This window comes from Nematolebias whitei, chromosome 17 (assembly GCF_014905685.2).
Source record: "Nematolebias whitei isolate Nwh7 chromosome 17, NemWhi1, whole genome shotgun sequence".
Classification (NCBI taxonomy): domain Eukaryota; kingdom Metazoa; phylum Chordata; class Actinopteri; order Cyprinodontiformes; family Rivulidae; genus Nematolebias; species Nematolebias whitei.
This window is the reverse complement of record NC_056514.1, coordinates 8,164,139-8,181,371: the sequence shown is the minus strand read 5'-3', so window position 1 is coordinate 8,181,371 and position 17,233 is coordinate 8,164,139. Positions and strand designations below refer to the sequence as shown.

General features: G+C 40.1%; 1 protein-coding gene across 1 annotated transcript in view; it reads right to left on the bottom strand.

Moving 5' to 3' along the window:
* mtr (5-methyltetrahydrofolate-homocysteine methyltransferase) overlaps positions 1 to 17,233 on the bottom strand; it is a 103,835-nt gene that overhangs the window by 22,375 nt on the left and 64,227 nt on the right. The window contains exons 22-25 of the mRNA XM_037691576.1: positions 14,911 to 14,978; positions 5,064 to 5,184; positions 4,859 to 4,940; positions 3,694 to 3,792 (exon numbers count right to left, since the gene is read on the bottom strand). Of these exons, the coding sequence (XP_037547504.1) occupies positions 3,694 to 3,792; positions 4,859 to 4,940; positions 5,064 to 5,184; positions 14,911 to 14,978 (370 nt within the window). The remainder of the gene's footprint in view (positions 1 to 3,693; positions 3,793 to 4,858; positions 4,941 to 5,063; positions 5,185 to 14,910; positions 14,979 to 17,233) is intronic.

The window sequence follows — 17,233 nt, the reverse complement described above, 5'->3', positions numbered from 1 at the left end:
CTCATTCAAAGATAGAAAATCAGAACATGCATAATTACTCTGTAACAGGCCTTAACATGAATTCTAACTTTGCATGAGGATTAAAAAATTTTGTTACTGTTTTCACAGTTAATTAAAAATGATTAGTTCACTGCAACATCTAAAATGGTTTGAACTAAAACACTTTGATTATCAAACATTTGTAAAACAGTAATGATAATAGAAAAGAAAGTGTTCTTTCACTTGAATTTTCAAGAAAGAAAGTCTCAGGATGGGTGAACCTGTATTTCTGGATTCAAATCAATGAAATGACAGTTTCTGTCCCACAAGGTGCCTAAGGTCAAGGTTTCGACATCAGGCCTAGTCCACTACATCAGCATAACAATGAAAATTTATCCCATGCTGTTTAATAACAATACCTAATGGAAGCATATATCAAGTAATATATATAGCATCTATAAAGTAATTGGTCCAAGCACTGAACCATGAACACTTATCCCCTTGTGTCTGTTAGAAAAATATTTCATGAAACACTGGGCCAACTTTAATGGAACTTGCAGAAATCACTCATTGAGTGGACCTCTACAACAGATTTACTTATGGAATCAACCTGTCAAGATGACTGCCACAACCATCTAGTCTTAGAACAAATACATGGCCTTAACTAAATCAGTGTTACAGATGCTGAGCTAACATTTGGTGTGGTTGGGGCACAGAGGAATCCCTAACACATCAACGTGAAACAATCTGACTTAAAACTTTGGCAGATGCAGTAGATTTGCAGGAAGACTTGCAATCAGCAATTTTTTTTCACTAGCACCCACCCCATTCAAACATGTAGCAAGATCTGTTTTAAAACTTGACCATATGATATGTGGAGCCAGCTCTTTTTGTCTGTTAGTAAAAATTATCGTGAAATAAAGGCTTTGCTTTAGACTGGATCAGGTCCTACATGTCTCACAGAGTTTCTCTGTAAGCCTTTGAGAAGCCGTTTCCTCCTCAGCCTGTCATATGTAGAGAGTTACCCAAAGATCAACTCTTGGACCCATTTTATTTTCTATCTGCATGTTCCCCTTAGGCTAAATCTTCAGAAACGTTAACAGCTCATTTCAGTCGTACGCTGACGACACAGATCAATTAATTAAAACCACTGCTTGACTTGACACTGAGGAAAAAGCCTGTATGACTTCAAACTTTCTAAAATTCAATGAGGACAAAACTGAAGTTATATTTATTCCCAGTGCAAACCACAGTGCTTCTCCTTTAGATTTAAACAGCTTAGCTCAGTTTGTAAAACTGCACGTAAAACATTTCAGGGCAATGTATGATTCAAATTTTAACCTTGAGAAACCGATTAGTTCTATAGAGAAAATATCACTTTAAAAACTAAGGCTTTTATAGCCTTAACAAAACTGCTTCGAAAGGACAGACTGGAACCTCTTTGAACATCTGGACCTGGAGGTGTTCACAGACAGTCTACATTAGAAACTGCATAGACACGGTCACAGTGGACAGATGCAACCAGGTCTACCTCAACCAGAAACCCTGGATGTCCCAAGGTCAAACAGCGCTTTCAGGTCAGGTGACTAGGTGCACTACAGTGTAGCAAGAGCCAACCTGAAGAGAGGCTCAGGAAGGCTAAGTCAGACTACAGGAGGAGGAGTGAGGACCACTTGAACTGCAACAACAACAGGAAGGTGTGGCAGGGAATACAGCATCTCACAAACTTTAAAAAGAACCTTGGAGTGACTGAAGGTGATGCCCCGCTGGCAGAGGAAACAAATCTGTTCTTCACTCGTTTTGAAGTGAATTCACCTAAATCAGCCATACTGGATCCAGCAGCCCAGTGAAGCGTATACTACGGGCTGGGCCATATCATATTGTTCGCAATAATACCAGTTAAAGCTTGCCCAGGAAAATTAATTATATCATGATATGCTAATTAATGTAAATACGTTCTTGATAATCAAAGTGTGTTTAGTTCATACCATTTCTAAATGTTGAAGTGAACCACTCATTTTAAATCAACTGTGAAACAGTATTAATGATTTTTAAACCTCAGCATATTTAGAAATCAAGTTAAATGTCTATTTACAAAGTAATTGTGCATTTTGATCTTCTGTCTGAATGAGGAGTAGTGATGTCGGTCAGAAGTCAGGGATGTCGGTCGAAAGTCAGAGACAGTCAGAAAGCAAGTTATTAGAACGAAGTGTCTTGTTTTTAAACCTAGCAGACAGTAAATAAGAAGCTGGCATCTGCGTTTGTCTCACTTCGCCATAACATTCCTCTGTCTGTACTAAACGTTCGTAAACATTCCTGCTGTCTTTTTGACTCCTAATAACCCTCTGACATCACTGAAACACCGCCCCTATTGGTTGTTTCAACCAATCAGGAAGTGAGTACTCTTTAAAAGTCAACACTTCCTGGAACTATTCAGTCTTCTGAGTCTTCTTGAGTCTTTCACCGGAGTCTTCCACTTCAGTTTTCCTGAGTCTTTCTTGGGATTATGGAGTCTTCCTGAGAGTTCCTAAGGAACATTCAGATTTAATCAATAGCTGATGGATTTGACCGTGAGACGAGGTTCCGTCCATCCCAGCTGGAGTCACAGCCCCTCGCTGTGAACTCACCCGGGCGTAACGCCCTAAATCTTCAAAGGAAGCTTGTTCTGTTGAACGGAGTAAAAACCACACGACTTCTGACGATGACCAGCCACCCTGACCGGAGACGCTGTAAAGGTAGCGTGCATAGGGACATACATCTAGACCGGAGCTGATCCATCCTCTGCAAAGGTAAAGAGACGTCACGAGTTGCCACGCACCAAGTGGACCGGGGGTTTAAGCTGGTGTTGAAAGAAGCGTGCTAATTCTGGTCAACAAACATACATCTTCCTTCATCCATCTTTCTTTAAACTTCTCCATTCCGTCCTTTAAACTTTTCTATTTTGCCAGTAATCTAGATGACTTCAGAAATGTTCTGTTGTCTTGTTAGTAAAGCGTGCCAAGTTTTATTAATCAGAACTAGATCAGCAAATTAATGTGTACATGTTTTGATGTTAAATTTTGATTCTGTTAAATAAATGACTGCATTTATTCTGATGGGTCAAAGATAAAATGGCGTCTCATGTCACTGATTAAACAATCCTCACAGTTATCTCGGTCACATGGCATTAATTTAACTCGAAAAAGAAAGAATCTGTTGTATTTAAATAATTAATATTCTTTGTGCTTGAACTAGCTTTAAGAATAATTAATTAGTAGTGAAGCTACAGCAAAGCTGTCCCACATTCACTACACCTGTCTAAATAAAGGTTGAATGAATCTTTACCTGCTCCTTCCCTTTTGGGTCGCAGGGGTCACTGGTGCCCATGTCCAGCCATCACTGTGTGAGAGGCAGGGGACACCCTGGACAGGTCTCCAGTCCATCACAGGGACACATAGAGACAAACAAGACAAACTGCCATTCACTCTCTCACTCACACCTAGAGACAATTTAGAGTTACCAATCAGTCTAACATGCATGCTTTTTGTCTGTGGGAGGAAATCCACGCATGCATGGAGAGAACATGCATATTCCACCTAGGAATGCCCCCGGCTGGGATATGAACTGGGGCAACCTGTTCGCTGAGGGGCAGCAGCTTTACCAACTCTGCCACCGTGCTGACCGAATCCAGTAACCCTTGTCCAATAATTCATTCTGATGTAAACCAGGACTCACCTTCAGGGAGTCATAGTGGTCCTGTCTGACCTCTTCATACTCCTCCTTCACGTCATCAATATACTCCTCCCTTGTTGCCTCATCCAGCAGCTGTGAGCACTGAGCCAAAAATATAACAGAAAAAAAATCTCTATTAGGATTAAAACCAGAACAAATAAAAGAACCAAAAAATATTTTTTGCTGCCTTGGTCTTTCTTCAACTTCAAAAAATGACTTTTCAGCAACAAGATAACATTACTGCCACAGGAATTACATACTTACTAACAAAAGTACTAAAAGAACCAGAACTGCAAGCAGTTATTGGAGTCCTCTGTGACCTCACAGACTATTCCACACCTTGGAGTGATGTTTGTTGGTCCACCACTCCTGGGGAGGGTAGCAATGCTCTTGAAGTTCCTCCATTTGTTCACAATCTGTGTGACTGTGAATTGGTGGAGTCCAAACTCTTTACAGATGTTTTGTAACATTTTCCAGCCTGATGAGCATCAACAACTCTTTTTCTGAGCTCCTCAGAAATCTCCTTTGTTCCACCATGATCCACTTCCACAAACATGTTGAGAAGATCAGACTTTGATAGATCCTGTTCTTTAAATCAAACAGGGTGTCCACTCACACCTGATCATCATCCACTGATTGAAAACACCTGACTCTAATTTCACCTTCAGATTAACTGATAATCCTAGAAGTTCACATACTTTTACCATCACAAATATGTAATATTGGATCATTTTCCTCAATAAATAAATGATCAAGTATAATTTGTTTAACTGGGTTCTCTTTATCTATTTTCAGAACTTGCGTTTCTCGCTGGGAACCCATACAAACCATTTAAAAAGATCTACGCTTTCATTTGGGACTGTATTTAGATAAGAAATTTTAAAAAAACTCTACAATATGACTTTTTGTAGGGCAGTTCTGAGTCTTTCTTTCTATGCTTCTGGAAGGATTTTGTTTAAAAACTAAAGCCAACACACAAACAAACAAACAAACAAGTATAAAAAAACTAGTATTTGGTGTTTTTCTTCTTCCTATTTCTTGAACATGTAAAGGTACGTACTGAACCCTGGCTGAGGCATAGTATTACACCAGTTAAGATCTTATTGACAACTTCCTGCTCTGAACAGCTGCACTGCAGCTGGTATAAAGGATTTTGAGTAGTTCTTACCACCACCACACTCCTGGATGCATCAAGGACATGGATCACAGGGAAACTGTAGCGGGGTGCGATCTTCACTGCAGTATGTGTCCTGTTTAACACAAAAACAGTTTCCACAGATCCCACAACTTCACTCTGGACTCTACACACTTACACAACTCTGTTAGACTTTCATTTTCTCTATTCTGTATGAGTGTACAGGTTCTTGCTTTACTTTGAAGTGGTGGCTCCTCCAATTAGCACTGGTGTTGTCATTCCGAGTCTCTCCATTTCTTTAGCCACATGAATCATTTCATCCAGAGATGGAGTGATGAGGCCAGACAAGCCAATGATATCTGAGGAAAGGACAAACAACCATTTACTCTGATGGTTTGTGGATAGGAGTTTGTGGATAGACCAGTCAATAGGGAGCACAAGCCAGTGTAACTGTTGTGCCGGTCCCAAGACCAGGTAATTTGTGAGGGTTGTGTCAGGAACAGCATCAGATGCAAAATACTTTTGCCAAAAACATAATGCGAGTTCATCAAAGTGAAACCATACCGGTTTGGTCAAGGCCCAGGTTAACAACGACCACCACCAGTGCTGTTGACAAACAGGGTGCTGGCAGAAATTGTGTTACTGTTAATTGAAGACCACGAGGAGGGAAACGTGTCAGGAGACAGAGTGAGAAGAGGAAAGTGAAGAATGTAGGACTGAGGGTTGCAACTCTAAATGTGGGGACAATGACAGGCAAAGGTAGAGAGCTGACATGATGCAGAGAAAGAAGGTAGATGTTTTATGTGTCCAAGAGACCAAATGGAAGGGCAGCAAGGCATTGGAGCAGGATTCAAACTGTTTTACCATGGTGTGGATAGAAAGAGAAATGGAATAGGGGTGGTCCTGAAGGAGGAGTTGGCAAAGAATATAGTAGAGGTGAAGAGAGTGTCAGATAGGGTGATGTGCCTGAAGGTAGAAGTAGAAGGTCTGATACTAAATGTTGTCAATGATTATGCTCCACAGGTTGGAAGTGATGTAGAGGAGAAATATACATTTTGGAAAGATCTGGATGAAGTGATAGAGAGTACTCCCAGGGAGGAGAGAGTGGTGATCAGCGCAGACCTGAATGGACATGTTGGTGAAGGAAACAGAGGATGATGAAGTGATGGGTATGTTTAGTGTCAAGGGAAGAAACCAGGAAGGACAGATGGTGGTGGATTTCACCAAGAGAATGGAAATGACTGTAGTCAACACATATTTCCAAAAGCGGGAGGAGCATAGAGTGACCTATAAGAGTGGAGGAAGGAGTACGCAGATCAACTTCATTCTTTGTAGAAGAGGAAACCTGAGGGAGATTGGAGACTGTAAGGTTGTGGCAGGGGAGAGCGTGGCCAGACAGCATTGGATGGCTGTGTGTAGAATGACTGTTGTTGTGAAGAAGAGAAAAAGAGTAAAATCAGAGAAGACGACCAAATGATGGAAGATGAAGATGAAAGAATGTTGTGAGAAAGAATGTTGTGAGAAATTCAAAGAGGAGCTGTTAAAGGTTCTGGGTGGTAAGAAAGAGCTTCCAAATGACTGGGCTACTACAGCAACAATAATTAGAGAGAGAGGTAGGAAGGTACTTGGTGTGTCATCTGGACAGAGAATGGATGATAAGTAAACCTGGTGATGGAATAGTGAAGTGCAGGACGCCGTTCAAAGAAAGAGGTTAGTCAAGAAGAAATATGACAGTGAGAGGACTGAAGAGAGGAGACAGGAACATAAGGAGATGGGACGTAGAGCAAAGTGGGAGGTAGCAAAGGCAAAGCAGAGGGCGTTGTTAAGATATTTCTTATTTAGACTGGACCTATGGATTTGATCTGCTCAGAGACGGGATTATAATGAAATTATGACCCAGTTCTGACTGGGTTAAACTCAGTGGTGGGATGTAACTAAGTACAAATACTTTGTTACTGTACTTAAGTACATTTTTCCTGTATCTGTACTTTACTTAAGTAGAGTTAAATGTGGGTACTTTATACTTTTACTCCACTACATTTTACATCAAGTATCTGTACTTTCTACTACACTACATTTCTATAATGCGTCGCATTACAAGTTACATTCATGTTGCGGCTTTTTGATTTGTTTGTTACTTTGAAAGTAACCAACGGTGAGAGAGGAGCTGGTCCATTGAATCACTGTAAAGTGGGCAGGTAACGTTAAGCCCGCCTTCAAGAAGAGCTGGGCCAATGACATATATTCTAGTATATATATGTCACTGAGCTGGGTGCACCCGTAACACACCCAAAATGTATTCCAGCGCAAGAGAGTCTGCCAGAAGATATGCTCCACCCGTGTCCTTATTGAAAGACTGCTCAGTACAACAGGACAGATTCTCTCTCCCAAAAGAGCCAGATTGAACTCAAAAATCTTTGAAAACAAACTTCTTCTGAACTTGAACAAGAAATTATTGCTACAATATTAAAATATGTCAGTTCATGGGACGTTAGGAGACAAAAGATGTCTCCAAATGGCTCGACACTCAGGTCCAAGTTTTAAAAATGATGTCAGGAAGTTAACATATTGTTCAATATTGACCCATTACAAGGTCGACTACAGTATTTTAACTACAGTTGATGACAAACTGGAGTTGAAATATCAGTGGAAATGATCAGAGCCTATTCCTTTGTTAGTTGTGTCTAATGCCCCTTTTGTTCAGGCAGACAACTTTTACTTAAATGTGTTTACTGCAGTTAAAATGGCACATTGGTTTTGCTTTGTGTTAAATAAAAACTTTTAAAAGTATAATCGTTACTCTTTCTTATTTTGATTAATGACATTTAATTCTGCAGGTCATCCCTGAAATTCTGACGCACAGAATCACAAGTCCAAGTGTGAAATGTGTCACAGAGTAAACACAATAAAAACATGTATTATCTGCAGCATTGTTCATTAAATGGCACAACACTATTAATGTATAACAGAAAATATACATATGGTAGGCAGACAAAGATATGTAGACCATTGCATTATGTAATACATTCAGCAAGTACTTTTACTTTTAATACTTTAAGTATTTTAAAAGCAAGTACTTATTTACTTTTACTTAAGTAAAAATGTTAATGTGGTACTTCTACTTTTATTAGAGTACATTTTTGTCTGTTTATTTGTACTTTTACTTAAGTACAGTGTTTGAGTACTTTCTCCACCACTGGTTAAACTGGGCCAGCAGCTCTCAAGAGAGTCTCCCTGGGATTTCAATATCAGTCAAATAGTTTTAATCTGCTTGCCACATCACGTAGAAAGGCTTTGAAGCACCGTCTCATATTTTTCCTAACATGTCAGTCCACATAAGATCCCTGAGATCACAATAAGGCCACGCCCCCTCATACACTGATAGGCTTAGCTCCCCTTCTGCGAAAGGAGGAGTCATAGGACCCCATAAATTAGTGATGACACGGGACTTCGGGGCTCTTCCGGGTCTGTGTACGCATGACAGTCCGGAGAGTCCAGCGTTGTAAAACTGTAATCTTCTTCTGCCTTTTTAATATAATTGATAAAACTTAATTGACGTCTCATTGATTTATTTGTTAGCATGAGTTGCCACTTCTGAAGGAGGTTCGAGCCGGGGGTAAAGACGTGGGCTGGAGGGGGTTCCCGGATCCGGTGGCCCGCAGCCAGCTCCCATCTTTAACAGCGTATTCATTCAACCTTTATTTAGACAGGAAAATATCATTGAGCCTCAAGGACTCATTTACAAGCGACCTGATTTCAACAAAGAATGACGACAACAATAGACAACAGCGACAATAGACAGTTATAAAAAGGCATACAGATTTTTTTTTAACAAATAGGATGGCTAAAAAAAAGAAAAGTAACAAAAAACAGCTAGATTCTAAGGTGAATGTAGAAAACTAAAAACAGGAACATGTCTGCATTGGTCCCTGCCAGGAGTCCAACAGATTCTTAAAGCCACTTAGAGAGGTCAAGGTCGAGAGCTTCATGATGAGTTGATGGGTTGTATGGGAGACTGGACACTAAAGGGGGTGAGAAGGACTTGTACTGATAGGAGAGACCTGATGACATACCAGTGGAGGTTTGGAAATGTCTTAGAGAGATGGCAGTGAGGTTTTTGACTCAAATATTCAATGGTATATTTGAGGGTGAGAAAATGCCTGAGGAATGGAGAAGTGTGCTGGTACTAGGGCTTTAACAGACTACTCGAGTAATCTACACATCGATTCCTAGGACATCTATCGAGTTTTTTAATTTCACGTTGAGTATTGTGGTGACGTCATTACGCCACCGTTATGTCATCGCATCATGTGTCACGTGATCCGCAACGGGCGTGGCTTACAAAATGGATTCCTCCAAGCAGACAAATGGAACGGAGCAGGCCCAGTCTTGACAAACAGGTAGAAATAAATCAATAGTATGGAAATATTTCACTAAAGATTAATCTTCCAGTTCAACTATCATAAGGAAACAGAAAATAAATCAACTTCCTGACTGTTTGGAGCTTGTTGCGAACCGGTGTTACACCATATTCTGTGACCACTGTATATTATGACCATAGGAGGCAGTGTTGCATGCACTAAACCAGAACCAGCTTCCTCTGACTTTGTTTCACAAACAAATAGCAAAAAATATTAATCTCTAAACCTATAAAAAAAAACTATAAACATAATAATCTCTAAAACTAAACCTAATGCGCACCACAGCTGGCGGTGGTGCGGGGTGGTCGTCCGCCCCACTGTTTTTAGTTTCGTTTTTGACATGCCACATGTTTCTTTCAACTTTGCAGGTTAATAATAATAACTAATAGTTTAGTTTTTCCTGTGACTTATTTGCAGTATAATAAATGGTAGGAGCATAATATATGCTCCCCATGTTTTGTTGACCTTTTTGTAAATAATGACCTTTTTTGCGGTTTTATTTATTTTTGTAACTTTAGATCCTATGATGTCATCAAGTACTCGAGTTATACTCGAGTTTCATTATCTTAATGTCGAGTATAAAAATTATATAGTCATTCAACCCCTAGCTGGTGCCCATTTTTAAGAACAAGGGTAATGTACTGAGTTGTAGTAACTACAGGGGAATTAGGTTGGTGAGTCACACAATGAAGATCTGGGAGAGAGTTGTGGAAGCTAGACTTAGACAAGAGGTGACTACATGTATTTGTGAGCAACAGTATGGTTTCAAGCCAAGAAAGTGCACCACAGATGCCATGTTTGTTTTAAAGATGCTGATGGAGAAGTACAGAGAGGGTCAGAAAGAACTCATTTGTGTCTTTGTGGATTTAGAAAAAGCATATGTGCCGAGGGAGGAGGTGTGGTATTGCATGAGGAAATCTGGAGAAGCAGAAAAGTATGTTAGACTGGTACAGGACATGTATGAGGACAGCAGGACAGTGGTGAGATGTGCTGCAGAAGTGACAGGTGGATGTGGGAATGCATCAAGGATCTGCTCTGAGCCCCTTCTTGTTTGCTCTGGTGATGGACCGATTAACAGATGAGGTCAGGCAGGAATCCCCATGGACTATAATGTTTGCAGATGACATTGTGATCTGTGGTGAGAACAGGGAACAGGTGGAAGAGAACTTAGAGAGGTGGAGGTATGTACTTGAAAGAAGAAGAATGAAAGTCAGCCATAGTAAGACAGAGTACATGTGTGTGAATGAGACGGAGGCCAGTGGAACAGTGAGACTAGAAGGAGCAGAGGTCACAAAGGTGCAGGACTTCAAGTACTTGGGGTCCACTGTCCAGGAAAATGGGGAATGTGGTAAAGAGGTGAAGAACAGAGTCCAGGCAGGATGGTGTGGATGGAGAAAAGTTTCAGGAGTGATTTGTGACAAAAGGGTGTCAGCAAAGGTCAAAGGAAAATTTACAAGACAGTGGTGAGACCAGCTATGTTGTATGGTCTGGAGACAGAGACATGGACAAAAAGACAGGAGACAGAACTGGAAGTAGCAGAAATTAAGATGTTGAGTTTCTCCTTAGGAGTGACAAGGCTGGATAAGATTAGGAATGAGATCATCAGAGGCACAGCACAGGTTGAACAACTGGGAGATAAAGTTAGAGAGGACAGACTGAGATGGTTTGGACATGTCAAGAGGAGGGATCGTGGGTATATTGGTAGAAGGATGTTAGAAATGCAGCTGCCAGAAAAAAGACAAATAGTAGATATATGGATGCAGTTAAAGAGGACATGGAGGTAGTTGGAGTGAGGACAGAGGATGTAGAGGACAGAGATGGAGGAGGAAGACTCGCTGTGGCGACCCCTGAAGACGGAAAAACCGAAAGAAGAAGTAGTAGTTTGTGGATAGGAGCTGCCATACTCCAGACTGACTGCAGCCAGGACACAGCACAGGCTGAGGGACACTTCACACAGTTAAACAAATGAGACAAAAATATTATACTTGGTCATTTATTTATTGAGGAAAATGACACAATCCTCAGTTTTCAAATCCGTTGGCCAGCAGGTGAGCAAGACAGGAGTTTTAATAAAAATAATTTGTTTAAACAACAAAACAAAAAGCTGACGAGGTAGCAAAAACTTACTCAAACACAAGGCGAGCATAAACTGAACAAAAGTAAACATCAGACGAGCAGGTACGGAATGAGACAACTGGCTGGCTGAGACAGATCATCTGACAGGACCAGAGGAGGACTGAGTCGTCTGTGCAAAACAGAACAATGACAGGATGCAGAGTGGAGGAGAGGAGAGCTTTAAATAAGGCAGAGGGAGAGTGAGTAATGAGTGGGCCTGGACAAATGGCTGATTAAGGACAGGTGTGAATGATTAGATGGAGGCTGGAGAGGCCGGCTGAGGAGTGAGTGGAAACTGACATGAAACACAGAGTCAAAATACACAAGGAACAGAATGACACTAGAAGCAGAATGAAATAAACACAATAAGCAGAAAAAGGAGAAGACATAGAAATACAAAGACAGATGAGGGACAGACTGTGTCAGAAAATGATCCAATATTACATACTTGTTATGGTAAAAGTATGTGAACCTCTAGGATTATCAGTTAATCTGAAAGTGAAATTAGAGTCAGGTGTTTTCAATCAGTAGAAGATGATCAGGTTTGACACCCTGTTTGATTTAAAGAACAGGATCTATCAAAGTCTGCTCTTCTCAACATGTTTGTGGAAGTGGATCATGAAGGAACAAAGGAGATTTCTGAGGAGCTCAGAAAAAGAGTTGTTGATGCTCATCAGGCTGGAAAATGTTACAAAACATCTGTAAAGAGTTTGGACTCCACCAATCCACAGTCACACAGATTGTGAACAAATGGAGGAACTTCAAGAGCATTGTTAACCTCCCCAGGAGTGGTGGACCATCAAAGATCACTCCAAGGTGTGGAATAGTCTGTGAGGTCACAGAGGACCTCAGGGTAACTTCTAACAACTGAAGGTCTCTCTCACATTGACTCATGTCGATGTTCATGAGTCCACCATCAGGAGAACTCTGAACAACAATGGTTCATGGCAGGTTGAAGGAGAAACACACTGCTCTTCAATAACAACATGGCTGCTCATCTGCAGTTTGATAAAGATCACGTGGACAAGACAGAAGACTGTTGGATGAATGTTTTGTGGACGATGAGACCAAAATAAACTTTTTGGTTTAAATGAAAAGAGTTATGTTTGGAGAAAGAAAACTGCATTCCTGCAGAAGAACCTGATCCCATCTGTGGAACATGGTGGAGGTAGTATCATGGTTTGGGCCTGTCTTGATACATCTGGACCAGGACAGCTTGTCATCATTGATGGAACAATGAATTCTGAATTATATCAGAGAATTCTAAAGGAAGATGTTAGAACATCTGTTTGTGAACTGGATCTAAGAGAAGGTGGGTCATGCAGCAACACAATGACCCTAAACACACAAGTAGTTCTACCAAAGAATGTTCAAGAAGAATAAAGTTCATGTTTTGGAACGGACAAGTCAAAGTCCTGACCTTAATCTAATCCAGATGTTGTGGAAGGACCTGAAGCAGCAGTTAATGTGAGGAAACCACCATCATCCAGAGTTGAAGATGTTCTGTACAGAGGAATGGAGAAAAGTCCTCCAAGGTGATCAGGACTGACCAACAGTTACAGAAATGTTTAGTTGAAGTTACTGCTGCATGCTGGGGTCACACCAGAGACTGAGAGCAAAGGTTCACATACTTTTACCATCACAAATATGTAATATTGGATCATTTTCCTCAAATAAATAAATGCATTATTTATTATTGTTTATTTATTTATTCCTAAATAAATAAATGACCAAGTATAATATTTTGTCTCATTCATTAGGGTGGCTGTGGCCGAGTGGTTAGAGCAGTCGTCCTCTAATGCAAGATTTGGGGGTTCAAATCCACCAGCAGTCACATGTCCAAGTGTCCCTGGGCAAGACACTGAACCCCTCATTGCCTCCGATGTGTGTCCCATCAGTGTATGAATGTGATCTAAATGCACCGATTAGTCTCATTAGAACGATTTGTTCAATTATCTTTGTATAGATCTAGTATAGAGCTGTATGAATGGGTAAATGAGGACACAGATTGTAGTGTAAAGCGCTTTGTCTTGAAATAAGATAGAAAGGCGTTATATAAGTACAGTCCATTTACCATTTGTTTAACTGGGTTCTCTTTATCTACTTTTAGGACTTGTATGAAACTCTGATGATGTTTTAGGTCATATTGATGCAGAAATATAGAAAATTATAAAGAGTTCACAAACTTTCAAACACCACCGTACTGTCTGCCTCTGTGGTCGGACAGACACCCTTTTAATTATCTTTTCATCTCTTTAAATTATTATTTTCTCTATTTGTTTTCTCTACCTGTGATACAAACGCTAGCTTCTAAATTGATTTTTGCTTTTCCTGACCCGGACATACTAGGTAATAACAGCTGCAGAAGCACGGTGCACCTGCTAATGAGGTCCTGCTTTGGAGGAAACCAACTGCAGTGAGCAGCCGTCAGCTGTGGAGCGTCCGATCCTGCAGCCTGCATGCATGTCAAACAGATCTTTCAGACTAAATGTTTACTTGTGCACATTTCAAGAGAGTTTTTGCTATTTACATCCAAACTAGAACAATTTTGTCAGATGAGGTGAGAGGCAGGACTCCGCAGCCAACTCTGACGTCGACATCTAGGGTGAGTTGAACTTCGTGTTGGTCAATTTTACAGAGGCTCTCAAACGTATGAGTAGTGCACCACCTAGAAGACTAATACAAAAATGAAAAGTGTAGGGCTAGATATAACAAGAAAAAAAACATTACTGAGAGGAATGCATTATTTTATGATAGGATAAATATTAATTTAAAGTTGTATTTACAGTGATTTTAATGTGGCAGATGTTTCCCCTCAGGAACATGAGAGTGTAGTAAAGTTACTGAAGTTATGAAAGAATTTGAAAAATTCTGACAATTAAACAGGATTTTTAGGCTTTATCAGAAAAAGTTGTGTTTACTGAGTGCACCCAAAAATAAACAAAAACACAGACAAAATTAAATGTGTGGCTGAGTTTCGTCATAAGGTTTTCCATAGATTAACAATCAAAGGTTTCTATTGTGACTATGTTTTAAAGTGAGCCACACCTACAGCCCTACTGTCTAATAATGTCTGCTCAGGGTCTGTGTTCTGACTCCCAGCAACTGACTCTGTTAATGTTGGCCATCTTGAACTGGGATGACACAAAAAAATCTAACAGCTTTTAATGTATACTGGGCAATTAATTTTTCAATGGTTCTTAAAATGTTTCCAGTGGTTCTGGAGTTATTTTGCTAACAGAAAACCAGGTTTGACTCCAACGGTTATTGCTAAAGTTTTTTCACAATGTGTAATAATTAGATTATTTGTTAGAATGATACTCAGCTACTACCACACCAAATCTTAGCTACACATTTCTAAAACTGAATTATGGCTATGTTTTAATTTGTAACGGTTGATTAGTTGTGAAGTCCATCCTGACTCCAAAAGCTCAGTTTCTGAGAGTTTGATCAGAATCGGTCTATTGGTGCTGGTTTAGTCTGGACACTGACTGAACAGACTCAATGCTGAAAAGACAATCTGAAACCAAACCCTTTAGTATTTCTTACCAGCTTTGTGTGTTACAGCCTGTCTGAGGATCTGATCACAAGGAACCATCACACCCAAGTCAATCACCCTGCAGAGGAGCAAGAAGAAGAAGGCCATCAACAGAAAGACCAGGCTGACCTCCTGTTACTTTCATCAAGCACATTTTATAAACTGCCTGGCCCCCCCAAAAAAAGTTGCCACCTGGATTTAACTAAGCAAATAGGTACGAGCCTCTTGTTGGATAATTACTGCATGGGTGATTATCTTTCAGCGGCAACAAGTTATTTAACCCCAACTCGTGCAATGAGTTGCTTCTCATTTCTTAAACAACCGTGAAAAAGATGTCAGACTGTTTGAGAATGGTCAAATCATTGGCAACAAGCAGAGAAAACATCTAAGGAGATTGAAGAAACTACTAAAATTGGGTTAAGAACTGTCCAACACATTATTAAATCTGGAAGGATAGTGGGGACCCATCGTCATCGAGGAAGAAAAGAAATCCTGAATGATCGTGATCGGTGATCACTTAAACGTTTGGTGAAATCAAATGGAAGAAAAACAACAGCAGCACTCAGGGCTGTGTTTAATAGTGAAAGTAAGAGCATTTCCACACACACTGTGAAGAGAACTCAAGGGATTGGGACTGAACAGCTGTGTAGTCTTAAGAAAACCACTAACCAGTAAGGCTAACTGGAAAAAAAAGGCTTCAATTTGATAGGGAACATAAAGATTGGACTCTGGAGCAATGGAAGAAGGTCATGTGGTCCAATGAGTCCAGATTGACCCTGTTCCAGAGTGATGGGCGCATCAGGGTAAGAAGAGAGGCAGGTGAAGTGATGCATCCATCATGCCTAGGGCCTAGTCATCAATGTAAGATCTCGGTGAAAAATTAATGCAACACTGGATGAAATAGATCTTGTGACATTGCAGAAGTTTATTGAAACGACACAGAGAATACATGCTGTAATCAAAGCTAAAGGCGGTCCAACCAAATATGAGTGTGTGACCTTTTTTTTGGTGGTGACATTTTTTTGGGGGGGCCAGGCAGCACATACACATACACACACATATATGTATATATACATAAATATACATATATATATACACATATATATATATATATATATATATATATATATATATATATATGTATATATATATACACACACATATAAACCAAACTCCACCCACCCACCCTCCATCCTCACCGACTGTCTCAATGAGCTAAATCACTGGTTTTCGAACAACTTTCTACAACTAAACAGTAACAAAACAGAAATCATTCTTGTCTGTACCAAAAACTCTATTTCAAAATCAGAACATCTTCTCATCCCCCTTAACAACTCCCTGCTATCCCCCTCGCCTCAGATCAAGAGTCTTGGTGTCATCCTCGACACCACTCTCTCCTTCACTTCACACATCAACAATGTCACTCGGTCTGCCTATTTCCATCTCCGAAATATTAACCGTCTCCACCCTTCTCTCACACCCCGCTCCACAGCCATCCTTGTTTACAGTCTTGTGACTTCTCGGATTGACTACTGCAACTCCCTTCTTTATGGCCTCCCCAACAAATCTCTCCAGAAGCTGCAATTTGTCCAGAACTCAGCTGCCCGTGTCATCACTCAAACCTCCTCCTATAACCACATCACTCCAGTCCTGCAGCAGCTCCACTGGCTCCCAGTTAAATCACGCATCGTTTTCAAAATTCTTCTTCTCACTTTCAAAGCTATCCACAACCTTGTCCCTCCGTACCTATCTGACCTCTTACACATCTCCATCCCCTCTCGCTCTCTCAGATCCTCCTCTTCACTACACCTCCATGTACCCTCTGCCCGCCTCTCCACCATGGGGAGCAGGGCCTTCACCTGCTCTGCCCCTCATCTCTGGAACTCTCTACCCCCTGACTTATGAAACACCACCTCTCTTTCTATATTCAAGACTGCTCTGAAAACACATCTCTTTAGACTCGCTTATCCTTAACTTCGCTGTATGTATTTTATATTCTTTGTGCATTTTATATTCTGTATGTATTTGATATTCTTTATGTATTTTATATTCTGTATGTATTTTATATTCTTTATGTATTTTATATTCTTTATGTAATTTATTCCTGTTGATCTTTGTTCTTACTGTAAAGTGTCCTTGGGTGTCATGAAAGGCGCTTTTAAAATAAAATAATAATAATAATAATTATTATTATTATTATTATATATATATATATTATGACACACATACATATATACACATAAATATATAAACACATACATATATACATATACACATACATATATAGAGGTCCTTCTCAAAAAATTAGCATATTGTGATAAAGGTCATTATTTT